Source organism: Lissotriton vulgaris, chromosome 12, assembly GCF_964263255.1.
Source record: "Lissotriton vulgaris chromosome 12, aLisVul1.2, whole genome shotgun sequence".
NCBI lineage: Eukaryota > Metazoa > Chordata > Amphibia > Caudata > Salamandridae > Lissotriton > Lissotriton vulgaris.
Window position 1 is genome coordinate 676,665,745 of NC_141700.1, and position 27,377 is coordinate 676,693,121.

General features: G+C 44.1%; 1 protein-coding gene and 1 non-coding gene across 2 annotated transcripts in view; both read left to right on the plus strand.

Moving 5' to 3' along the window:
* GINS2 (GINS complex subunit 2) overlaps nt 1-25,250 on the plus strand; it is a 37,453-nt gene extending 12,203 nt beyond the window's left edge. The window contains exons 3-5 of the mRNA XM_086945860.1: nt 12,003-12,102; nt 18,252-18,378; nt 22,621-25,250. Coding sequence (XP_086801986.1) covers nt 12,003-12,102; nt 18,252-18,378; nt 22,621-22,746 — 353 coding nt within the window. The 3' untranslated portion in view covers nt 22,747-25,250. The remainder of the gene's footprint in view (nt 1-12,002; nt 12,103-18,251; nt 18,379-22,620) is intronic.
* Nucleotides 6,708-6,778, plus strand: TRNAG-GCC (transfer RNA glycine (anticodon GCC)). The gene has a single exon. It is a non-coding gene; the product is annotated as a tRNA-Gly (tRNA).
* Nucleotides 25,251-27,377: the final 2,127 nt, after the last annotated feature.

Consider the following 27,377-nt stretch of genomic DNA (forward strand, 5'->3'; position numbering starts at 1 on the left):
AGAAGGATGAAAGGGGTGCTGTTGATGATAAGGAGTGTGTCTAAGTCCTTGATTTCACTAGCAAAACTGGTGCTGGCCCTGGTAGTCTGTATACGAGGATTACACAAAGTGAGAAGTTGGCTGTGATATGTATCTCGAATATGATGGTGGCTCTCACTACAGGCTTTTGTTGAAGGGCCTGCCTGGCAATCTTGTAGCTGGCGGGGATGGCAATAGCGATGTCCGGTGCAGAGTGTGGGTTTAGCCATATTTCCTTGAGGAAGAGCAGGTCTGGAGTGTGCTCCCATATCTCTGTGGTGTGTTTGGTGAGCGAGCGGGTGTTAAGTAGCATATGAGAGTGCTGTATGAATGGTGTTTGGTCTGTGTAGCGTGAGCAGGTGGCTTGTTTGTGTGAGCGAGTGGAATGCTGGTAGTGTTGGCTCGGGAGTGGTGGCTCTGAGGTGTGGGAGAGTGCAGAAGAACTTTCGGGAGGCGCATGTGATTGCTCCTTCCATGTTGTGTGTCTGCAGTGCGACAAGCGGGGGCAGGAGTTGAGAGCATGGACGAGTGCTGGAGGGTAGTAATGGGTAAGGGAGAACAAGGATTCCTAGTGCTTAGCACGGTCCAGGCGCAAATGGGCCCAGCCAGACTTGCTTATCGTGCACCGTTGGCGCACAAGCAGAATGCCCGCTGCTCATGCTTGTCAGTGACAGCTGGGAGGGAACGGTGGCGGGGGAGGTAGGTAGGTAGAAAAAAAATACCTGCAGCTCGCGCCGCCAGCCATTGCCTTTCTTCAGCCTCTCCTCTTTGCAGGGGAAGCACCCGGGCTCCCAGGCTTCCTAAGCCAATGACAACGCTGCAAGGCAGCATTGTGATTGGTGCCCCTAAGTCATGCATTGCAGCGTTGTGAATGGTCTGAGCGCCGTGGTTCGGCGCTCAAACAGGGACAGTATAATGCAGCCTGGTGGGGAGCATGCAAAGTATGCATATATGTTTGGCCAGCCCAAGACGGCCAGTCAAACATTCATGCGCACTTTGAGTGGGCAAACCACTCCTTTCCTGGCTCTTGCTCTGGCTAGCGCCTCCCCGCACCTAGGAACGGAAAAATAAAATAACTACCTTTGTTGTTATCATTTTCCTCTGCACCCCCTTAAAGCAGTGGGGCGATGCACCTCCGCCTTAGCGGAGGAACTGCCCCTGGCGCTATTGTTGTAGCTGCTATTAAGTTGGTCCTGTGAGCGGGGAGGAGCGCAGAGTGCGGTAGACAAGGAAGCCAGTGATGTCACTCCATGTGCAAATAGATAATAGTAAATTTGCATTCATTTGCTGATATTTTAACAATATACCTTTCCTAGTTATTCCTATATTCTTTATATGTAATAAAACAGGTTCACGTTGCATTTGCACATATCATATGTAACCCATGCTTCCACTTGGTATTAAGGGCAAATTACACTTGATTGCATTTTTGCACATGTTGGTTCCCACTGCTTGTAAGTATTGGTTATTGTCTGTACAAAATAGTGTGCAAGGAGTAAGGATCCTGGAGGGGGCTTCGGGGGAATAGGAAAAAAAGGTTTGCTTGCGTTATTTGTCACCAAAGTCATAATCTGGTGCAAAACGCAAACAGTGTCCATGACCAATGTTATTCATTACTAGCTCATAGTACTAAATGACCCCTTGAGTAGAACTATGCATACGTTTTACAACATACATTTCTCACTGCTGGTCTCTATTCATTTTACCCGTAGAAATCTAGACTTTTTGCAACTTTTTTTATTGTTAAAAACTAGTCTAAAGGTTCAGATATTGGTTACTGTCTTTCTTAAATGTGATAGGCTGTGTATTTGGACCCCATACTCTCCATAGACCGCCATTGCCCTGTTTCCTTAAAGTTATTTTATTAGAACTCTCTTAACTGCATTTGTGAATTGTGATATACATGTCACTGCACATGAATGTTGAAACGCGTTTCTTCATTATGTGTAGAGGTCTGTCACACTTACTGAGGGTGAAGATTGCATTGTACAACTAGCATTGGATAAGTAAAAGGTCTCACCTTTGAGACCTATTGGCCTCAACAATGGTTTTTAGCCATGCTGTAGAGCATCCCAAGTTGGATCGGCAAATAAAAAGAAAAAAAATATGTGAAAGCATTTTTTGTAGTGCGAAGGATGGCGTGTGGGAGCAAAATAGAGTGCTCGGATAAGGCTACAGGAATGGCAAATTGAACTGAAGTAACACCGAGAGTATGGGTAGAAGAAGCTTCAGTGACCGAGAAGTAGGGGTTGGATGTACAGAAGCAACATGGACGCCATGGCTGGAGGTGAAAAGCAAAAGGCGAGGGAGCAATGTGGCGTGGGCATGGGAGAAGCACACAGGCGACAGAGTAACACACAGTGAAGGGCATATGAACTACACAGAGACAGCTGGAAAACATGAACATTCTTGTGGATGGTTTAGCTAAAAAAAAACATTTTTTTAAAGTACAATTTGAATAAAATAGCAGTGGACGCCTAAAATCCAGCCTATAAAAGAAGATACTAAAGAGGCTAATCTTCATTGGTGGGGCTAACACAGGATTGACAAGGTGGGACACGCATTAGTAGCAGCAAATGAGTGACAGGAAAGCCGACCAATGGTAAGCAATGTGCAGGCTTCAAGCCCCTGTATGTTTTTGGTACGCCGAAAATATATTGAAGCCGGCCAATCAAGAGATGGTAAAGTGGCTATGCTCCATGGGAGCAACAAACACAAGATTGACAAGATGGGACACAAATAAGAAGCTTGCAAGTGAGTGACTGGAAAGCCAACCAATGGTAAGCAAACTCCTGTATATTGTTGGTAAGCACACAATATGCCTTGCAGCAGACTGCACATGCAGAGTCTAGTGGGTGCGACCTATTAATGAATTAAGTAAAGAAATACATTCTCACTTGGATTCTGGTGTGTCCCCTGTACCCGGCGATTCAGTAAATCAAAACTGAGCCTTTTCCAGGTTTCTCATTTACTTTCATATCTAGAACACATTGCATGATTAAACACAGATCAGTGAAATGGATTTATGTAGGTCCTGGCAATTTTGCAGCATTGTTATGTTATGTTATGCTTTTTGTAAAGCGTGCAACTGCCCCAGCAAAGGGGCGTCCCGGCGCTGACCACGGGAGGACACAACAACTATGTAGACCAGCCTAACGAAAGAAACCGCAGAGAAATAACCTAAGGTAACGGAAACAGGAAGGTTTTAATAGCCTTCCTGAAGGATGACAGAGAGTCAATGGCGCGGATATGCACGGGAAGGGAATTCCATAGTTTGTGGGCAAGGTAACGGAACGCACGCCGCCCGTCCTGGAGAGCCTAATTCTGGGCACCACCGCCAAATGACACTCTGCCGAACGGAGAGGGCGGGAGAGAACATAAAGGGAGATCAGGTTGCCCAACAGGGCGGGACTCGTGCACTTCGGTATTTCAAAAGACAAAGTGTTTTAAAAAGAATGCGTTTATCAATGGGTAGCCAGTGTAGCTTACGAATGGTACTAGAGACTGAGCAGAAACGAGGCAAGCCCACCAGGGCTCTGGCAGCAGCATTTTGAATACGCTGCATTCTCAGTATTTCCGCCTTATTCGCCCCTAGAAGAAGAGAGCTCGAGTAATCGAGGCGTGAGAGGATGGTGGCGTGTACAATGAGTTGGCGAACAGAGGGAGCAAAGTATTTTAAAATGGGTCTCAGACCTCGCAGAGTGCCAAAGCACGAGGCGGCTAACTGTTTAGTGTGAGCCAGAAAGGAAAGGGAGGAGACCATCATGACCCCAAGGTTCTTAACTACATTTTTTGGCGATGGAATTGCTCCTAGGGCTGATGGCCACCACTGCTCGTTCCCTAGGTTGACGTTCTTACCCACCAACAGAACCTCAGTTTTCCTGGCATTTAGCTGTAGACGATTGGCCGCCATCCAATCGGCCACTGCCGTCATGCCGTTTTTGAACCTGGAGGCCGAGGGGGAAAAACCGTCCACCAAGGTGACTACTAGCTGCGTGTCGTCAGCATATGAGACTATTGTAAGGTCCCACAGCTTGGCGACCGCAGCTAGAGGCTAGACGTATAAATTAAAGAGCAGTGGGCTCAGAGCCGAACCCTGAGGCACCCCTGATCAATAGCGTGGGTCTGAGAGGAGTAAGGGGGTACTGATACTCAAAAAGATCTGTTTGTCAGGAATGAGCTAAACCAATCTAATGCTGAGCCTTCGATCCCTGCCTCCAGAGTAGAATCTCATGGGACACCGTATCAAAGGCGGCGCTGAGATCAAGCAAAATCAGCGCCGCTGAGATCAAGCAAAATCAGCGCCGCACTTTGACCTTTGACCAGGAGAGATCGCAGTTGCTCAGTAGTGGCCAGAATAGCAGTCTCCGTACTATGGCCCGGTCGGAACCCATTTTGTGAGGGATCTAAGATGTTATTATCATTCACAAACCGAGTTAGTACGTTGTTAACGTGGGCTTCAGCGATTTTTGCTACCCAAGGCAAGGGGGAGATTGGGCGGAAATTCTCCGGTTTAGTGGGGTCTGAGTTGGACTTTTTAGGTCGAGCATTCGAGACCTCTTGTATAGTTTAGTATACCTCTTGTGCTTACTTGAATGTGGACACGAGTCGGACGCGCGCTTTTGCAGTGTCAGATTTGTCCTTGTGAGCGCGCTTTTGCTGCTGGCTGTTTGCTGTGAATGTGTGCGGTACAAAAGGGGGTGGTGATGGACGGAGCACCTGAATCAATCAAACACTCACACCCAGTCAAAAGATCTGGGTTTAACCCATCACCGTTCTTTAGCCCACTCTGCCACCCCAGTTCAGACATGGCTATATGCAAATCAGTCTGACCCTGTGCCTCATGGGAACAGTCCAGCCCGAACTGCCAAGCCATGTCTTCCCTGGACCGGAAACAAGCTTCCGAGGACTGGTTTCTGGCATTCCAGCCTTCTTCAGCCCGACTTGCTTGAATCCAGTGGCAAAGTGAGCAAGGGACTCCCGTCTGAGCATACCCTGCCACACTTATGGCGGCCAAAAGAGGTACAAAAGGAGGTGGTGATGGACGGAGCACCTGAATCAATCAAACACTCACACCCAGTCAAAAGATCTGGATTTAACCCATCACCGTGCTTTAGCCCACTCTGCCACCCCCCCCCCCCCCCCCCTTTTGGCCGCCATAAGTGTGGCAGGGTATGCTCAGACGGGAGTCCCTTGCTCACTTTGCCACGGGATTCAAGCAAGCCGGGCTGAAGACGGCTGGAATGCCAGAAACCGGTCCTCGGAAGCTTGTTTCCGGCCCAGAAAAAAACCCCCCATTTCAGAAACTCTGGGCTTGACCAGATCAAGTCTAGAAGAGCCAGATACCGAAGGTAACCTAAGAACCAAATCGCTCTGGTCATTGTATAGTGGTTAGTACTCTGTGTTGTGGCCGCAGCAACCTCGGTTCGAATCCGAGTCACGGCATTGCGGGTGGCAATGTCTCGGCAGTTGGGTATGAAACATTTTGGTAAATACACATTTGAAATATATATATATATAGTATTTTTTTCATAACACACTTCTGCATTATCCAACTGATGAAACTGCCAGCTTTTATCAAGAAAAGTCATTCCATCCTAATGACGTACTGCAGTCGGAAGATATATATATATATATTTTAATTAACATTTTGCTTTTAGTATACTGTTTCATACTGTAGATATGCCCTGTACAAATACTGTGTGTATATGCGCAGAAACCTTTCTATGGAATGCAGAACACATTGCTCATTTTAAGATGCGTTTTTTGTAAGAATATTTTATTTTTCCGTGAGGTTGCTTGATTATGCGCTCAGGCTAAGCTGTAATTAGTGACATGTCCAACTTGAAAGGTAAACATTCATCTCTCAAATATGCTTCCCGTTCTTAGTAGCCTGGACAGAGACGGTCGTCCGTTTAAGTGCATCCCAGCGCTCCGAGGAAGTGCTTGTAATGTCATCTTAAACAGCACAGCAGTCCTGCTGAGAAGCATCGGCCCTTCTGAGAAGCGTCAGCCCTGCTGAGAAACGCTCAGTCCTTCTCTGCTGGTGATATCAGGAGTTCATGATTTATTGCTCGCCCTGACCACCGGCCGCGCCTCCCCCTCCCTCAGTGGTGAGTTCTAGATTTCATCCCTGACGCCCCTCTCGAGCTTTAAACCTCGGCTAGTCCTCTGGACTTTCTCTTCTTCCAAGTGCGGAGTTTTATTCTGATTTGCCCATTTGGATATATTTAATGCGTTTGATGCTTTCTCTGTTCAGTACAGAAAGCGTTGTCTTTTCATCGCCTTAGGATGTCAGTTCTGTGACTTTTCATCATTTCCGGCATGGGTTGTACTGTGCAGCAACTTTGTTTCTGCCAGGTTCAGGTACAGCCCGGGTGGTTTAGCCTTGACTACAGCTAATGATTCATCATTTGCACTGGTCATGGTTTATCATCTCCTGTGTGTCTCTGAGGTTTATGTGTACTATCGAAGCATCTGTGGGTCACAGATAGAACCTGTTACATACTATACTACATGTGAGCTCTGCAGCTGCTCTCTTCATATGAAGTATCGGTGCTCTAAAATAACCCGACCTGTGCTCTTGTCAGCCTCATGGAAAGACTCAAGTTAAGGACACACAAAATATACCGGCCCCTTTTCTCATCGTCTACCATATGTTGATCTTTCCGGGCAATGCTTCCAGCGTGGCATTGGTGGTTCAGTGGTAGAATTCTCGCCTGCCACGCGGGAGGCCCGGGTTCGATTCCCGGCCAATGCAGCAACTGTTTTGCTGAATTTTAGAGTGATTATTTATTTACTATTTTATGAAGTAGTGGAATTGTCTTAGAATTGAAATGTAACGTTGTGCTAAACGATTTTTAAATATTCATTCTAGGTTTGCTGTTTCTTGAAAAAGGGTTATTCGCTGCGAGGAATAATCCCCTCAAAGTAGCTTTCGGAGTTTCGAAAATTCCAAGCTCCAAGCCACGTGTCGGGTTTCAATGTGTGTAAAGCACAGCGCAGCACCTCGCTGATTATTCTTTACCCGCACCCCGTCTCTTACTGAGATGACTGAACTCATGTGAGAAAGAAAAGTAATAAACTCCCGAAGGTTTTTGTGAATGCGGGATGACTCCGCAAACGTGCTTAGACGTATAGAGGACCCAAGGGAGTGACCCACCGAGAGATCTCACTCGAGCGTTAATGTAAATATAAACGCACAGATAAGTACTCATTCTCCCGCACGACCTGTTTGCTACCGAGGTGTGCTAGTACTCTCATATTCAAGTCACTGGAGCAATGCTGAGAATGGTAGTACTATCCATTTGGAAGAACTGGTGCAGTGCTGCAAAGTGCTGGTACTGTCCAATTTAGAGCAAAGTGCTGAGAAATGCTGTACTCTCCTATTAAAAGCACTAGAGAAGTGCAGGCACTATCCAATTAAAAGAGCAAATCGTTTCCTACTGAATGTATTTACGTTCCTTTCATCGACTTTGCCTCCTCCATTCTCCTAGAAGTGAGCAAGGTTTACGTTCCATGCTTCGTTTAAGGCATTTTTTAAATATATTTCGCTTCGGTCCCCTAAAGACGAAGAGTTACATTTCAGCGACTCAGCGAGCAGAGGTGACGAGGGTTGAAGGGGTTACTTGGAATCTCTTCTGCTTTATCTCCAGGCGTTCCATGCGCCCGGCGACCTCTGAATCCTCATAGTTAAGATTCTCCGTTTTGTGATGCCATGGTATATTAAAGATAGGAGCTATGGGTATATTATTGAAATATATGAAAATTATGAAATATAAAATCTAAACAATAAAAAACGCTCTTGCGATCAAAAGCAATAATTATCAAAATGTAAGTAATGAATTTAAAATGCTACACGCCCAACGTGGGGCTCGAACCCACGACCCTGAGATTAAGAGTCTCATGCTCTACCGACTGAGCTAGCCGGGCTGATGCATTTTCATGAGATTGATGCACGTGCTCTGAAGGTGAGATTTAGTGCACATTTGCTTGATTTGCCAAGCAGATTCTTGCTGCTGTCTCTTTCCCTTCGTTGTCAGGTTAACATTTTCTCCATATCTCAATGACCCACATAGAACGCTAAAGGTCACTCAGCGTGTGACACATGGGTCTGAGATTTGGCTGCTTGTACTTTCCTCCTGTCCTCGTGTGTTTTTCCGTGTTTGCCTCTGCATACACAGAATCACTTTTTCACTACTCCGTTTTTTAGGTCGAGCCTGGGCAGCACATGCTCTGCTCTAAGATGCTTGCTCTATTGGAGTATGCACGTGAAGCCCCGCCCTCTCGCCTTCCATATTTGTCATTAGCTTGTGCCATTTCCCTTCCTAAATGCTGGCTTCTGATTCGTAAATTGGCTTGTTAGTCCCTCAATAGTACCGCCTTGTCTTCATATGTAACCTCCCATGAGGACTGGCCCTTTTATTTCTGTTGGTACATGGTAATATTTAGTCTGTAAGCACTATTTTCTTCAATGAGTTTCTCTTACTTTAGGTACGACATGCGTTCCTGCAACATTCAATTCAGCGTGCCATGCGCGCTTTCCCTGGGTGCTTTTACCAAAAAAAATGTATTTGTCAACTTGACAAACGAAAGCTATTTTTGGTAAAAGCCCCTCAGACCGCGCTTTCACTTTAATAGGTGCCGCAGACCTTTCTTTAGACACTGCTCGTCTAAAGAAAGGGGCGTGACCTCTATTAATGTGAAAGCACACGCAGCAGGGATCGCTTTTAAACTATCATTTGCAATGCAATAGATCTTGCATTTTTATAAACTTTGACCTATTAGTATTGCAAATGACAATGCATTTTGCTATTGCAGGTGTTTTTTATACAGATAAATAAATGGCATTGTCACTTACAATGCCCATAGGTCAATATCTCAAAGCTGGAGACCTATTGCATTGCAAATGCTTGTTCTGAATAGGGGACACCCAGGCATGCTTCCAAGACGCCGGGACGGTCCCAGATGAAAGGGAGCAATTGATTATGTTACAGAGGGGCTCCCTGAAGATGGAAAGGGATTCCATAAACTGTGATGGCCGCAAGGGGTCCAGAAGGAGTCCAGAGGAGAACCCGACCTCATTTTCCCACTGAGCCGGTTAAATTCATTTTCTGATCGGGACGGGATAGATAGTAAGGAGACCCTGGGTTCCGCCCTAGGTGTACCACAGACCGGCACGGCGCAGGGATCAGGAAATGATAAGTAGATGTTGCGCACTTTATTAACAAAAAAGGTCGCCAATTCATCACACAAAAACTTGGATGGGACAACCGGAGTATTAACTTTCCTGGTCCTAAGATCTTTGAGAATTTTGAAGATGCATTTGGTGGGGTTAGGGCTGGAGCTAATTTCCATGGCGTAAAAGGCTGCGCGTGTTTTACAAGTTGCTCTGTGATAGAGTTTGATTTTCGCCAAATAGTGCCCTTTTTTCTCCGGTGCGTAATCTTTCCTCCAATCGCGTTCAGCCTGTTTACAGGCTTTACGCAAGATGGTTAAAGAGTTGTTATACCAAGGATTGGTGGTGAAGGTCCGACTTTTAACCCATTTAGCTGGAATTAGGGCATCTAGACCTTTCAAAATTCAATCGCAAAACTGGTCGTAATCTAGACCATTATCGAGAGGATTGGCACTAAGATATTGGTGAAAGTCATCAAGCTTCAAATTGTGCCAGGGGCGTTTGAAGACCGATCTAGGGGTGCCATCGTTTGGGGGTTCAGTAAGCGGGACAAACCATTTGACCAGAAAGTGGTCAGTCCAGCCCATGGGTATGGGACGTTCCATGGTTACTGACTGAAGATTGGAAAATAGGGGGTCGAGCAGATGTCCAGCTAAGTGAGTGGATCCAATAACTAATTGATCCAGCTGGAGTGCAGCTAGATCTGCTATGAAGGTGGCATTGTCCTGGGTATTGTCCAGATGGAGATTGAAGTCTCCACAAATACTAAAATTTGCAGATCCTGTGGCAAGCTCGCTAACGACCTCAGGGAGTGCTTCCTTAAACTTAGTGGATGAGCCAGGGGGACGATACATCATTAAACCTGATAAGGAATACTGTGGGCTCACCGCTACCTGAAAGCGCGCCGCTTCACAGTCTGCCACCTGAACTTTGTTAAATAGACAGGCATAGTGAGATTTATAGATGACCGCTATGCCCCCTCCTCTGGAGTCCCTATTTAGAGTACTTATGGAGTATCCAAGGGGTAGGGCCAGGTTTTCCGTTGCTACCAAGTCTTCTTTTAGCCAGGTTTCACATAAAAAATATATCTGGGCGCTCTTCCGAAATTAGATCGAATATTTCGGCGTGATGTTTCGCCAAAGATCTGACGTTGAGCTGTAGCAATTTCAGCTGAATCTGAGGCTGAGTTCGGCGAACGCATGCAGGGAGGGTAGGGGTGGGGATGGTAAAGATCCCACAAGCAGGGCAGTTCCATGAAGAGCCCCTAGAGTCGGATGATTGGCTGTGCAAGGAGCTAGGCCAGTGTTGAGACTCAAGAGTTTATCTCTACCATAACATAGAGGACCGGGCTGACACTGGCCAGGGGTCCTGGCGAGAGGCGACGTACGGGCGCAGACGGGCTTGCCTTCGGCGCGCCATCAACGCGCCCGCTGCGCGCCGCCCAACACATCGGTAATGAAGGGAAGGAGCGTGATGGCAACTAGACCGCTCCCCCCCTTCCGCCGGAAGTATGAGCCAAGGCAGAGCAAGTGATAGTAAGAAGCTCCCCCCACAACCACGAGAAAAGCTCGGGGTGGAACGGGGAGTGTGAGGCAGGCGCAAGTAATTACAACAGTCGGTGCAGTTTCTTAAAAATCAACACAGCACAGTGCTGGCATCCAAAATCATACCCCCTGTGAAATTACTGACACATATTTTCCTAAAAACAAAGCAGCATCTAAAACCAAGCAGCGCGGTGCATAGATCGTACCTCTGGCGTGTAGACCGCTGCGCGAGTGAAGCCCTGTGTTATGAAGGGAAGGAGCGTGATAGCAACTAGACCGCTCCCCCCCCTTCCGCCGGAAGTATGAGCCAAAGCAGAGCAAGTGATAGTAAGAAGCTCCCTCCACAACCACGAGAAAAGCTCGAGGTGGAACGGGGAGTGTGAGGCAGGCGCAAGTAATTGCAACGGTCGGTGCAGTTTCTTAAAAATCAACACAGCACAGTGCGGGCATCCAAAATCATACCCCCTGTGAAATTACTGACACGCATTTTCCTAAAAACAAAGCAGCATCTAAAACCAAGCAGCACGGTACATAGATCGTACCTCTGGCGTGTAGACCGCTGCGCGAGTGAAGCCCTGCGTTATGAAGGGAAAGAGCGTGATAGCAACTAGACCGCTCCCCCCCCTTCCGCCGGAAGTATGAGCCAGGGCAGAGCAAGTGATAGTAAGAAGCTCCCTCCACAACCACGAGAAAAGCTCGGGGTGGAACGGGGAGTGTGAGGCAGGCGCAAGTAATTACAACGGTCGGTGCAGTTTCTTAAAAATCAACACAACACAGTGCGGGCATCCAAAATCATACCCCCTGTGGAATTACTGACACATATTTTCCTAAAAAAAAAAAAAAAAGCATCTAAAACCAAGCAGCGCGGTACATAGATCGTACCTCTGGCGTGTAGCCAGAGGTACGATCTGATGCTAAATAGGTTTCAGTACCTGTAGTTGGTATACATACATTACAGTTTAAATGAATTGTTGTGGATTTTTATGTGTACGTTTCAGATGTGCCTTTATTCTACTCACCTGTTTTTCACGGTTCTTTAAAATTATAATGGCAGTGCACGGTTGGTTGCATGACACATTCTGCCCTGCGTAATGAACTTTGACCTTATTTTTCGTCTCATTATCCTATCACCTGGTGTTTGCATTAATGCAAACTAATATTTTCACTGCTTTGCAATAGACAAGTGTGAGTACTTTGCAATTGATGAATTTGAGTCTGACCAAATTGTGCAGTTTCTGATTCTCCTTTTTCTTGTCTTATAGATAAACTGGAAGAAATCCGAGATCAAGAGCGGCGGGAGGACACATTTACCCCAATGCCAAGCCCCTACTACATGGAACTTACCCAGCTACTGCTAAACCAGTGAGTAGGATAGCCATTGTTTTGTCTTCAATATATTTTGATTTGTAAACCTTTGTAAAATGTCCTGGGTGCCAAAAAATCTGTAGGCGCTGACTAGCAATGTGTGTGGTATTTGACACATAGTTCAAAGCCACAGAATGTTGGTCTGAGAGATCTCTGTAACTTGTTCTTCCTTACTCAAAAAAGCATTGTTGCTTTCAGATACGCTGCTGATGTTTAAATTCTAAACCAATGAGGTAATCTTGCATTAATGGCCCACAAATGGTATCAATAATGAATGGTATAAGTAATTGGGTTACTGGTTGAGGGGGCTGAAACCCTGCTGAAGCAGCAACCACAATCCGTGTCCCAGTGAAGTCACAAGCAAGCCCCTAAATACCCTGTGCTTAACTCTCTGGTAGCTTGGCACGGAGCAGTCAGGCTTTACTTGGAGGCAATGTGTAAAGTATTTATGCAGCAGTTCACACAGCAATAAAGTGAAACAACACTAGAAAAATCCCATACAAATATAGAAAAATGGAGTAAAAGCTAATAAATACTTTAATACCTGAATGACAAAAATCTAATCAGTAGAACCAGAGCTATGCAATTTTAAAGATTCAAATGAAAATAGCACCACAAAATACAAGCGCCAACTGTGGTTATCTGGTCACACTGGACCAGTACAAAATCACAAGTTAAGGCCGACTGTGATGTAGTGCGGGCCAGATATAGGGACCCATTTGGGTCTGCTGAACAAGAGTACCTTAAATCCCGGTTGCAGATCGTTGCGAGATTCTGCGTCCAGGATGAGGCGATTGATATGGAGAACCCTTAGTGGGTTTCAGAGGGTCCCCCTAACTCTGTCTCCTCATAGGGCCCTGTCCAACAATCTTGGAAGTTCCTGGGCTCAACTGGCTTCATCAACCACTCCTTCTGGAGTGGCCTTCTGGGCATACCAGTGTTTCAATACCTCCTGGCTAGATTCTAAGTTCTTGGAAGCCTTCTTCCAGAACATTTGCATTTGGCTGCTGAGGGATAACATGTAGCTAACCACATCCTGAGGGAGCTTCTTTGGGGCTTGTTCCCACTCCTCCTTCAGCAAACTGAGAGGTCCCCATACAGGGTGACCATAGGGGAGTTCAAATGAGCTAAACACTACTCCCTTCCGTGGAGCTCGCTGTATGCAAATAGCTGGCATTGCAAGACGAAGTCCCACTTCCTGGGCTCAGGCAGGCTCATAATCATGCGCCTTGAGTCTTGTTGAACCTTTCAACAAGCTATTAGTCTGGGGATGGTAAGGTGAGCAGAACTTGTAGGTTACCTCACATTCTTCCAACATGATTTATATGTACACGGACATGAAGTTGGTGCCCCTGTCGGACACCATTTCCTCGGGTAAAAATCCCCATCAGGGCCCTAGTCACTGAAGGTGGAGCCACGGTCCTTTGAGGGATGGCTTCTGGGTGCCGGATAGCATGGCAGGTGAAACAAGTCCTACAGAAAGTACCTGAAGCGGTCTTCATTCCGGGCCAATAGAAGTGGGTGACCAGCCTGGCAAAGGTTTTGTCCTGCCTGAGATGTCCTGCCAGGGGTATCTTGCGAGCCAGTTTCAGCGGAAAGGTAATGTAGCATTGGGGGACCACCAGCACACGTGCTCAGGCACCTTAGGTTCACTGTAAAGGCGGGTGTTCTTCCAGGAAATAAGGTGATATTTGGACTGTTTGTTTTTTCTTGCAGCACATCAGTCCTTATTCTAAGTCTTACACAGCTCCAGTTGTGTACTGAAGAGCTCGGTCTGAGGGGCCATTATTTATACCTCATGCCCACTTTGAAGTCTTTTTTGGCCTTACTGTCTGGGAGCAATATACAAAGACCAACTGCCAGCTGCACCTAGTCTTGTGAAATAGGGACAAGCTGCAGGTACCAAATGGCTAGGATAAGAAAATGCCAACTTGTAGGAAAGTGCCCCTTTTTGCATTGCTACCCCCTAACTTTTTGTCAGATACCTGGTGCTAACTTGACTGAGTGTGTGCTTGGATGCTGGTAACCAGGCCCCAGCACCTGTGTTCTTTCCCACAAATGTACCTTTGTTTCCACAATTGGCACACTTCTGGGCCACATGTAAGTCCCTTATAAAAGGTGCCCCAGCTACCAAGGGCCTTGCGAGAGGGCCTCTGAGGGCTACAGCATGTATTGTGCCATCCACAGAGACCCTTCACCTTAACGGCCACACACTACCATTGCAGGCTGCTTGTTTTGGTGCAGACAAAACCAAAGATTCAACATGGCACACACCTATGTGTGCCATGCCCACAACCACTGCCTGTAGCATAGGCAAGTCTCCCCTCTAGCAGGCTTCAAAGCCCTAAGATAGAGTGCACCATACCACAGGTGAGGGCATACATGCATGAGCGCTATGCCCCCATAGTGGTTGTGCCATTACCAGACATTGTAAGTGCAATAAAGCTATATTGAGTACGTGAGCTGCGAGTTTGTCATTATGAACTCCGGCTTCATAGTACGCAGTCCGTGCTCTGAAGCAGCAAACCACCCACCACATGACGCTACAACAGGGTAGGCAAAATATCTGCATGAGGGTTTCAAAACCTCAGCCTTGTACTCTTTAACTTCACTCCACAAACCAATGCCCAGAATACAGACCAAACATAGCCGATACTTTGTGAAGCACCATCTCCTCTCCTTTGGCCGTGTAAGTGTAATTGCCCTGCTGCCACATACCGGTAGACTCCAATCACTTGCCCCAACTACGGGCTGAGTGGAGCTCTCTGCATACCTTCTCAAAAGTGAGTCTAGCGTAGGGACCTGTTTCCATAGCACATTCCATATGCATCATGGCCTAACAGAAGTCTTCCAGGCAAACGCTGTTCACTAAAGTGGTAGCAAGTGGGAAAGCCGTAACATCTGTGCATAGATCACAGGACACCACAATAGACCTGGGCAAAAGAGCAACATAAAGGGCAAATGGGCACACATCCCAGAGCAAAGGGCTGTTCTTCAGTTACAGGTTAGTGGTTTTATTGTTCAATATGGATTCTTATCAGTTTATTTCTTACTACCAATAGATGTGTTTAGTTTTGTTCCTTCAATCCCAGACTATAATGTAATTCCCTAATATGTCCCAAGTTCTTACCACAGGTAAAAATATATTTTCAGTGAAGGACAAATAAGTCATGTTCTTTGTGCAGGCTTCACTAATGTTCTGATTTGTTACCTTTGTCTCAAATTGTAAAGCGCTCTGATATCCTTCTGGATCAAGTTCGCGCTATATAAAACTTTATAAATAAATAAATAAGCTCCATGATGGCTTTACTGAAAGCTGGGAAGTTTGGTACTAAATCTCTCATCTCCGCATAATAACTCCACACTGTTAGATTAGTTATAAAATGCGCTCAGAGGGCATCTTGGAGATGCCCCTGAAAAATGACCACTGTCTTCCAGCCACCACCAGACAGGTCTCTGACCTCATTGGGTGAGAGCCTTTGTGTTCTCGGAGATCAGAAACCAAGCCTGCTCTGGGTGAAGATGCTTCAAACCTCCCCCTGGTAAGAACAGCAACACTTGGTGGTGAGCCTCAAAGGCTCCTACCGGTGTCTTGCTGATTGGGCACCTTCAAAAAAGTGGAGATTCCCGCCCTGGCCCCACTTTTGTAAACAGGGCAGGTGGGAAAATTTGTAAACAGAATTGAAGTGTCCACCTTAGCTTGGCACACCCAGTGGTGGCCAGGAGCTGAGGTGAACCCTGCGCCAGAAAATTCTCTATCTTGATTAGGAGCATTGAGTCCAATACGAATAGGGATGTGCCCCTCACCCCTGAGGGAGGGGGCACCTAAAGGATGTAGTCATCCTAAGGGACAGTAGCCATCAAGCTACTGCCCTTCAAACCCAGTAACACCCTTACATTTAGTATTTAAGGACCAACATGAATATTTCTCCTCAGAATCGATGACCTACGAAGAAGGACCAAAGAGCCATGCAGCAGTCCAGAAGACGATGATGACTGACTTCTAGCCTGTCTCATCCCCCAGCGACCCTGCTTGCAGAAACCAGCATGTCCTGTAGCCAGCAATCTCCAAGAAACTCGGTGACCTGCTCTACATTCCACACTGTTGTCTCCAGTGGACACCGGATTTGTCCAGCCAAGAACTAACCTAAGGACTCCGGATCCAGGCGGATCTGCGACATCTTGCACCTCTCTGCACCGGACGCCCACGGTCCAAGTCGCCCACCTATCCAGTGAAGTGCCTCCAACCCACAGCGATCCTGACCTGGGAACTAGCATTGGCAAACTCTCCTGAACTTCTCCACAACTCCTGCAGCGTCCCCCCCCCAACCCTGACCTGAGAGAGAAAAAAGCAGCGCCTAAAGACACCCCTGCACCCGCAGCCCACAGGCCTTGAGGTCCTCAACTGATGGTCTCCTGGCATTCCCTGACAATCCAACGTACCTCTCCAGTGGTGGGATTCCTTCGGCCAGTCTTCTGGAACCAGCCTGATGCCTTTTTCTTCAACCAACTTTCTCTATTGGTTTCTACAGAACACTTGATGCCTCCTTTGCACTCTGCACCTGGCCGCCCCGTGCCGCTGGTAGTGCAGTATCCATGCTCCTTGGTGGTCCCTCCATTGCTGACCTCAACCACCAGGGCCTATGTCCCTGATCCACAGGTACTTACCTGCAACCAGTGCCTCTTGGAGGTGCCCCCAGCCTCCATAGGATAACATTGGGCCCAGTGACCTCTGCAACCATCTGCCTCTGTGCTGCTGGTGGTGCTGTACCTACCCTGGTCCGACCCTTACCCAGTGTTAACCAAAACCCAAGGAGACTGAACCCTCAACTGTTTACTTAACTGTAAGTTACTTACCTCCCATAGGAATGCATTGATCTCTCACTACATTGTACCAAGTGTTGATCCTGAATACAGAGTATCCTTTTGCACATTGAAAAGTTTTTCATGTACATGCAAAGTATTATTAAATGCTATACAAACCATTTGCCAATAAGAATTTGAAAAGGCTTCTTACCTGTAACTGACTTCAACTTGGTTCCTAAAATAAAAGTAACTAAAGTTATATTTTTTACAACCATTGGCAGGGTTAGTCATTGAGTGTGTTTTCCTGCCTTGTAGGGGTATTAGTAACAAATGCATTCACACTACCCTAACTGCTCAGCCCAGCTAGTAACTAAATTGAGAGGAAGGTATTATCTGCTTTATCCTCGGAGAGACGTTTGGGGACTCACTGGACTCTGTGCACACTATACCTCTTTTTGGTATAGTATATACAGAGCCAGCTTCCTCCACAACTTTATAAAAGTGGCATTTTCAGAATTGTGACGTAAAATCTGGCTTTATCACTCAAAAAGCCTTCAAATTACAATTCTTTAGACGCAAAACTCGGCATTCCTATCTGTTCCCAATTGAAAGTTATCAATTATTAAATGGAATAAGTTAACCCAATGTCACCCTATGGCAGAGGTAGGCCTTGCAGTAGTGAAAAATGAATGTTTCCACTACCAAAACAAGTACGTTAAGTTTTATATGTCCAACCTTTTAAATGCATTGCACCCTACGGCCCTGGGTACGTGGAGTACCACTTTAAATTTAGTGTGACAATTGGGCATAAGCCCATTCTACCATGATTAGGGTATAAAGCACAATCATTTTAGCAGTGGTAACGTGCACAGAGTCCTATGGACAAGAACAAGATCATCAAAAGTAGGAGTGGTGAAGGCAAAAGGTTTGGGGAAAGACCACCGTTAGGCTGACCGGTCTAACCAAAGGGTTAATAGATAATTTGCTAATGAGGATCTTTACAATGGTCCTTCAGAGTGTGACAAATCAGACTCCCAAGTTTTTGTATTTTGAAGAGTGTATTTTTTGGCTATAAAGTCCTTGGCTGAAAAATGCAATTAAGAAGACCTGTGTCTTAAGACTGTGCTGCTGCAATGGTAAGAAGAATCATTGAGGAACTCTGCCTCCACCACATTGTCTTCCTTGTGTGACATGAAATCATGGTAATTGCTGAGTGTTAACCAATGTACTTAGTGAGGAGCAGCTGGAAAACTTGTTCTCGTTAAGACTTTAGGGATAGAATTGTTCAAGTAAAAATATCTCATGCTTAAAAAAGGCTGTTGGATTATTTATCATTTCAGCGCCTCTGACAATATCCCAAAAGCAGATGAAATTCGGACCCTCATCAAGGACACCTGGGACACACGGATCGCAAAGCTTCGGTTGTCTGCGGACAGCTTTGTCAAGGAACAGGAAGCCCATGCCAAGGTATGTTGGAACACTGTATGGGAGAAGATAATGGAGTGTCCCAGTAGTCACTCTTCTGAAAGGTCATAGTACAGGAAACTGTATATAGGCAGAGCAACTCTAAAATAATTAAATAAATTAGACATCTTTGGCTTAACACCTTCAGCGCGGCGCAAATTTTCGCGCTGTGCTGAAGGTTCTAAAATATGGTCTTGTCGGAACGGTTGTGTCATAAGCACAGCCCAACCGGCGCTCGTGACGGAACCGTTCCGTCACTAGCATCGAAAAACAGGGAGTAGGGTTGACTGGAGACCAAGATGACTGCGTCTTTTCCGCACTCCTGTGATGCAACCCATCATACACTGGAGGTGCCGTCCCTCAGCCAGAGTGGCGTTGTCCCCAACTGATCTGGAAATTGCAAGCCTTCACCATTAAAGGAATCAGTGTCTGTGTTGGCAGTCCCCTGGGGGGGCCGGCTTTGGTAGTGAAAGTCTGGAGTGGTCCAAGAGACAATTAAGCAATAGGGAAAGCTGTGTCCCACTTCTTGACATGAAACTATGGTAGGATCAGCATGGCGCCTGAGGCCCTGAGTGAATAGAAGAAAGCAAACGTTTGATTACAGGTGAATGAAAAGTGTTTCATAACTACCAAGTGCAGTTGCCCGTCATCCGGACCCAATTTGATGTTGGATCTCAAAAGAACAGCATCCAAAGTGAAAGCAAATTCCTTGGGAAGCTCACTTTCGGCTTTGATAATCTGTGATCACATAGGATACACCTAACTCTCCCTGACTATTTCTGTCCTCTACTGCCCAGCTGGAGAGAAGGAAACGGAATAATGACTTTTGTAATCATAGGGTGGGGGTTCCTGTAAAAAGAGTCTGTAGTTAGTGTCTTAGGACTTTAAATTGGAGAAAGGACCATAGTTTGTTCAATATGCCGCAGACAGCTTTGGCGGAGTAGTAAATAAATATTGAAATTGCTGTGAAGGTAGAGGAAGGGAAATTAAAGAGCATTGCTTGTAGAATGAGAGGGCAGAAGCAGGAAAATGCTGAGTACCGACATCAAAAATGGAATGAGTGTATCTAGGAACATACAATTGCTGATGGAGAATGCATTTATAATCTTCCCAGGACTCATAGACAGTACAGCTGTGAGTGGCACTGTGAATGTCTACATAAAATCTGTAGAATGGATGGAAAAATTCTGAGGTAAGCTATTAAAAATAGAAATCTAAGATCGGAGCATAGAACTAGTTGTAGACCGGGGCTTCCCCACCTCGATCTTAAGACTAGGCTGGAAGTGCACACCTCTAGAGCCACAGGGCTTGATTAGGAGTGGCTGGGCATTCATTACCGCATCTGATGCAAATGTGACACCAAGTTGTTCATAATTTGTCGGATTCAAAAATGATCGTCTGTACGGCCTTTAAGACGTTTTGGTTAATATCATACAGATGTTGGTGCTTGGTGCACAAAAATCTGCATGTCCTGTTAAATACCGAGCCTTTTACCCTTGTTAAATTCCAACAAATGTGGCTTGCTGAAATTTGACAAAAGGTACGATCATTATTGCACCAGGTACCATATCGGGCACAATAAACATCAGACCGCTTGTAATTGTGATCCCTGTGCAGACAAGTTTTTGCGCATGGATCACAATTCAGTGGGGCACTTGTAATTAGCCCCCACAGAAGGAGATGGTAGGGAGTGGTTTGATAGCATCTGGCGGGGGATAAACTTCCTGGTGCAGTCCAGTATAGACCATCAAGGGAAAGCATTTATGTTCGCGAAAAAGGGTCTGCGAGAGACTTTCAGGACAATCTGATGACCTAGATTGCGGGTTTGGGGGTCTTCTTTGTGGGAGTGGTAGGGGAGGTTGGGAAATGATTGTCACTAACAGTAGTTTAAGTTTTACAAGCTCAGTCTCGATGCTGCATCTACTCTTAAGGGCCTTTGTGTCCCTGTTTTGTTATTGTTTAAGGGGGTTGATTGCAAATGGGGCAGTAACATGTTTTAATAGGTGGAGTTTTCTACTTGCCTGTCAATAAATGCTTTTGTTATTGTACATGTACTTGTCAGTTATTGATTTAACATATTCTGTCACATGCTGTTTGCTTCAGTAACTAGTTTTCTACTAAATATAACCATTATCTGTGATGCATGAGGAAACAAGAGGACAGAGCCACATCCAAGGTACATTAGGTCCTGTGTTGATTAGCTTAGGGCCAAGAACTCCCCAAAATAAGGTGTCTGAGATCTATGGATGTCTGTTGGATAATTGTGTTGAAGAACTGTGGATTATGCTGCCCTCCCAACTAGCCCACAGGTGAGTGTGTTGATAAAAAGTACCTATTCCTAAAAAGATGTATTTGATTTAGCTATTTTTGTGTTAACCTACTCGTCTGTCCATAGGAGTGGAAGAGAAGATAGGGGTTCTATATAGAACTGGGAAAGAGTGATATAGGTGCACACAGGTTTACTGCTTTCTCACAGCTGATCTAGCATGCTGTAGATAGCGGGTGACGTGGTACTAGAAGGGATATAGCCGAACCTGTGCCCCTGCTCTCCTGGCAGTTTTCTTAGCTGCAGTACATTTGAATATTTGATTCTCAAAAATGTAAGTGATGCTTTATACTACTGGTACTTGGCCTTTTTGACTTCTGTGGACTCTCACTTAATCATTAGTGGAACCTGTGAACCTCCACTAAATCATTATTGTTATCTAGGGACCCCCACTGAGTCATTACTGGAAGCTGGGGATCCGGGCCTAAGCATTTTCAATGATTTGACCTGCAAAACAATACACTACTAATACAGAAATTAGCAATTAAATATAAACAAAAATCAGATTTTTTTTATAGGAGGTTTGTGGCTTTTCTAAATTCATTTGAAGCCACTTATTGTCCATACTGTATTCTGTTTGATGCATTTGCACTCCTCCACAAATCAATCTGACACATTTAATTTTTAGCCTCCAATTTCAAATTCCTTAACAGAACGTTTTAAAAATTTAAATTGTACCTTTTTATCCTTTATTAATATACTCTTTATTAATCTGTTAATATTAATGAATTTTCTAAGCTATTGCTGACACCCCTGAGTAGACTTTGTGGACACCCCCAGGTCTCTGGACCTCCGGTTTAGAACCTCTGTTGTAGATTATAAGGTTACTAGTCTGCAATATTCTGGAGGAGATGGGAAGAGGTTGCCTAAGTCGATTCCCATCTCCTGAGACCGAAATTCAAATCACCGAATGTACATAGGATTCAATGTAGTTAGACCGAATATTTTCTGCTGGGGAGGCAGTGATTTTGCTTTGCTGTTTCGGAGCAAACCGTTATTAGAAATTTGGAATACAATGATTCCTGAGTTCCTGTGCAAGAAATTCTTCTTTGTGCCACGTTCCCCCAGTTTTTGACTTTTGAACTCTGGACAACTAGGCCAGGGGGTCCAGGCACAGTTTCTTGGAGTCTGTTTGCATTTTGAATTAGAATTTATCTTCTGCAGCTCGAGAGTACAGAAGGTCTTGAGTGCACAGGAATCTGCATCTGCCTACAAGGGAAGCAATAGTCTGGTAGCAACTGGGCATGTTTTGAGCCAGCCCTTGTGAAAATTATTTCCCATGGGGAGTGTAGAGACCCTGCTGTCCTGGAGGGAGGCAGGTCAGGCATTTCTGAGAAAAGCATCCAGCACGTCTTTCTTTGATTTTGTTTTTCTGACAGTGCCCTCCGCTTTTTAAAATTATTATTTTTTATTAAGCATTTCCAATTTGTGTTTTCTATCACCTTTGAATATTTCCATTGGATTCTAGTCATTTTGTATTTTTTTACTTATTACATATATGTTGCAGACACAAGCATTGCTGTTAAGCCTGGTAGACTTTACAGAAACCAGTTCATCTAATAGACGCTAGAATGATTAGACTTTGTGGCAGCTCAGTCACTGTTTGCGTCAAATCTGACTTGCCTCCCTCAACTTAACAGTGAGTGGCAAGCTAAAACTTATTTAATTTTGAGACTGTATTAGTTACAGAAAAACTCTACTGCATTGTTCCTGTCTGTTGTACCTGACTAAACAGCATAACACTTTGATTAGGTGCCACCGGATTGGAAAATGGAAATATTCTTGTTGGTGTCTGATGCATTCGTCAGTAGTTCAGTGTGGATGGACAGACTGAAATTATGCACACTGTGTTGTTTGACTTGTTAAAGTCCAGCAGTGGTCCATCAAGTCTAATGCGCTTTATTTGTATCTCCTTTTAGTTGGATAACCTGACGTTGATGGAAATTAACACCATTGGGACATTCTTTACAGATTCTTTAAACCACATGTACAAACTTCGGGCCAACCTTCAGCCGAGAGAAGAGGGCCAGTCTCAGGACTACTAACTTGTGATGTTGAAGGCTTTCACTCAGGATGCACATTGCTTAAGAGGCTACGTCCATGAGCAGTAGTGAGTTCTGCCTCTTATGGACAAGTGGAGGATCCAGCCGTGTTACGGATTGTAATAGCTCCCCAGGCTACTGTAAAACCAGCTCATGCTGCCCCGCATTGGATCTGCTCGTAGTCATGTGAACACCCATGAATAGGTGGCGACTCACTCATCAGTATTTGGGTATCCCAAATCTTCCTGTATTGTCCTGACTTCCACAGCCTCCGTCCTTGATGGTCCCAAGAATCAACTACTTTTCAGCTTCACAGTTGATATGTTCCTCCTAAAATGTGCATCCTTCAAAACATCGGCAATACCAAAATGAGATTTGAACAGAATCCTCAGCACTTGATTTTAGCATGTTTTCATTTAGAAGACCAAGCTTTCTCTGATTTCTGCGAGAAGGTCACTTGCAATTTTCACTCCATTAAATCTCCTAAATTGATACTCAACTCAGTATTTATGCCAGGGATCTCTTGTGGTAGAATGCAACTACTTTTTATGTAGCGATTCATGTACCTTACCGTGCAGCACAATATCTCTATCAGAAATGCTGTGATTTATGAAATATGTTGTTCTTTTAAATGTAAAACCAATTAGTATACTGGTAAATGGGGAAGCTAACCAGTGACTTTACTCGTTGTGCATTAGGGTTCCGATTAGTTTGACTGGAGCTCAACTGTGAAAAAATTTAAACAAGGTCATGTACTAAGCAAAATAATAATCTTGAAATAAGCTAATCTGTCAAAACTTCAGTTAAAAACATGTTATTGATCGATTGTGTTTGGAAATATTCAGCGTCTTCCAATTTTTGCTTACCATTGATTTAAAATGGAAGCTTTGTTAACAGCGTACTTATTGTCTGCAATTCTTTATGCAGTATAGTTCAACCCTTTCAAACATCTATCCGGCAGCAAGGTCCATATTCAAGGACGCTGTTTGAAATATTTGTCTTTTTGTACACCTCTGATAGAACTTAATTGAGGTGGGGTTGCAACCGTTGTACTAGACGAAATGTGTGGCAGCACTGGTCGTAGCGATTGGTGAACCTGTGGCTTCATGTGGTAGACAGTTGTAGGTCTGGGCCAAAATGGGGCAGGCGCAAGCAGTTTGGTATCTCACCTCTATGTTTCTCTATTTTAGCATCTGGCCATAGACCGCTATAGCTAGTCTGTTGGCAACTCTAATGTGTTCCATACTGCCAGAGTTACCCCATATTGTGGATTCTCACGTATCCCCCATCAAGCAGAAACGGTCAGTTTTGGCTTCACAATTTTGCACACTTGAAATAATAGTGCCACCTATTGTCTGTTTTACATGCCAGCCCTTCACATTAGCTTTGCCAATGCTCTTTTTTTAACTTTAGATTTGTGAGAATTGCGGAAGTTTCGCTTGCATTTTTAACATACTGGTAATCTATTTTTCATTGCAGTGTGTAAGACAAAAGTAGTTTTAATTGGAAAGATCTCTGAAGAAATGTTTTAGATTTTCACAGAATGATTTGAGCAAAATTGATTTTGAAGCTTTTTGAAAGGCATTTTGTCAGTTTATTGAGGCTAACAAAATCGATCCAGAGTTTTGTATCTACTGTACTATTATGCCATAGTATTGTAAGAAATTACATAATTGTTACTCTTTCCCCCACCTATCCTACCTTGGAAGATGCATACAAGTGAAATGCGGAGTAATATTTGTATACTTACCTTGCAGTGTAGTGGCACTTATGTGCGGTGGATATGACTTTATTGCCCTGCAATACATTGCATGTGTTAGTGGTCTCCCTTCCCACCCTCCACCCGCCGATTTGAAAATGTATGTCAGCAAAATATCTGCATTTCTTGTAAATCTGTCTTAAAGTTTAAATTGTAAAAGCAATTATATACAATTTACAAGGCCCATAGAAATATACTAGCCATTCTCCAAATTTAAATGCATTGCAATGTGCAGCTACAGCAGTCTTTTTGAAAGAGCTAAATAACATATATTAAGGCCACTGATGTGACAAACAGAAACTGTAAAAGAAAATAGGTCATATCCTACACCCAGTGTCCGGTTGTAGGATTAACGGAGATTGTGAACATTGAGCATTTATATTACATTTTGTCATTTTTGCAGTAAAATATGGAGTCGATGTGTAATCAAATCAATCTTAGAATTCCAGAGAGTTATCCCATGTGCTTATTGGAAAAATTGGCCTTATTCTTGTGCAGTCTGTAAACTATCCTCCCTCTCTGCCACCTGCCTATGATCCACGAGGCAGAACACATTTCTAGTTCCAATGTATAATTTCTTTTGGCCAACGCAACATTTGTTTTAATCTACAAGATTTTGATTTTCCTGTATTGGAATCCTAGAATAGTTGCTTCTTGTAATAGATATCTCAACTAAAGTTGTGAAGTAAATTATTTCTGCAACTTCATGTACATAGAAGATAATTAAGTAAAATCCGGAAAGATCCAACATTTCTTTGTATTTAGCTTCTTTCTTGCACCACTTACTGTTGTCATTTGAATGTCACACAGTTCTCCTTTGTTTATTTCAGAGATCAGATTGCACTCATAAATATACTTTACTGTGTATAAGTTGTTTCCATGTTGGTGGCAATTTTCTGCTCATTCATCAGGTTTTTGCTCGAGGGTAACATTCCTAGCCAAGGTATTTTTCCAGAATCTGATCTGCATGTGTGCAAGGGGGTTAAACTATCTTCTGTGAGATTTTCTTTTTAGCCGGCGGAGTGTTTATTGTGGAAATAATCTGTCACTGGAAGAAGTTGAAACCTCATATCTTGAGATGGGTCTTTTTATAGGGTTAAAAAAAAGTCTGTCTGACAAATCATTGCTTCATCTCATTGTAGTATTCTGCTTTTGCAGGTGGTACTAATCTAGTAACGTTGGTTTAAATACTTTTGCCGTCCCTCAGTTAGATTTCCCTAGCCTTTGGGGCTATGTAGCTAATTATTCTTTAGCACCACAGAGAGCGATCACGCCAACTCTCTCACAGTCTTAGTTTACAGAGATGTGCCAATATTCATTTTTATTGGGTGTGATCCCCTCTTAATTCTGAGAAATCAAGCATAATCACAAATGTATTTGTTTTACAATTCTCTATGTATTGGTAAACTAGACCATACTAGATAAATATGGTTAATATTAGAAATGCTCGAGTGCAAGTTAATATTGGGAATATAAACACATAGAAACTACTTAACATTTCATAAAAGAAAACTCACAAACCTGCATTTGTATTTCTGTCAATTTTGGGTGTTATTCACACCCTCTAATCTCCTCATAGGCCAGTGATTGTCAGTGTTTGCAGGGTGTAGAGTTTACCAGCATAGTACTCCCTTGGAATCTATGAAGTCCTCTGAGCAACTAAAACCGGGGTTATTTACGCACTGTTTCACTTTAGAAACCAGGGATGTGGAATTCCCAAAACCAAACATACTGTTGGCGTCAAGAACAACAAGTTTTCATATTTATTTTTGTCAATGGACAAATAGGCTAAGCCCAACCTCATGCGGCACAAACCCTTGGCTACGAGTTTACAGTCCCAGAGTATTGCTGTGGGAAAGATGATTGTCCACCACTAATACAAGATTTGTATATGTATGTAAAAGTAATTCACAATAACATATGTAATTCATTAATGCAAATAATTTACAATCTGAGCAAGTGTTCGTAAGAAAGGAAGTTAACTGCAACTTCAGCTTGCATTATCGACAGTGGATTCAATATACAAATACGCACAGATATTTGCAAAATTTAACTATTGTAGGCTATTTTTAATCTGCCCAAAATGTTCCCTCATTAAATGTGAATGCATGCAAAAGCATGAAAGCAAGATTTTTGATTGTTAGCTTACAAAATAAAATGTACACAATTTGCAACTTCATTAAAAAAAAACGCTAAACTATTCTACAACTTTGCATACAATTTCTTTGAGGCATCCGTTAAGAAAATGTGCCTAATGCAAACCGATCTAAAGAAATAATTTTGAGAATTGCTTTAAAGCACCTATAGGTAACATGGAAAGAAATAAGCCCCTATTCTTAACTAAACTCTCAAACGTGCACCTGCATGTCCAGGCCTTGTATTGGTTTACAACTTTCAGTAATTCACAATAGTTTACACGTGATCCTAAAAACATTACTCCTAGCAAAATGTTGTCAATTATAGATTTGCATCTGCAAATATTCACACTTACCTATGCTCATTCAAACTTCTGCTGCATGTTTTTTTTAGTGTTTCTAAAGTGAGAGTATATTTCCCCTTTCCCTATATCACCACCTTTTTTTCTCCACCCCGTAAAATAGATTTCCCTGTTCACTTTTAAGGAATACATTGTGACCTTTCCAGTGTGAGAAGAGATTAGAGAGGAGTTGGTGAATACCTATAAGCATATATATTTGCAGGTGTGCACAAACTCATAGGGCATTCCAGTCATGGAACTAATGCTTCCTGCCTACATCCAGTTTCTGTATGTAAGCTTGTCTTTGCCTTGCTAGAATCCATATCCTGATATAATATGAGCCCTAGCAAGGAGACACTGTTATGAGTGCTCTGCCATAATATTTCACCTCACTACATG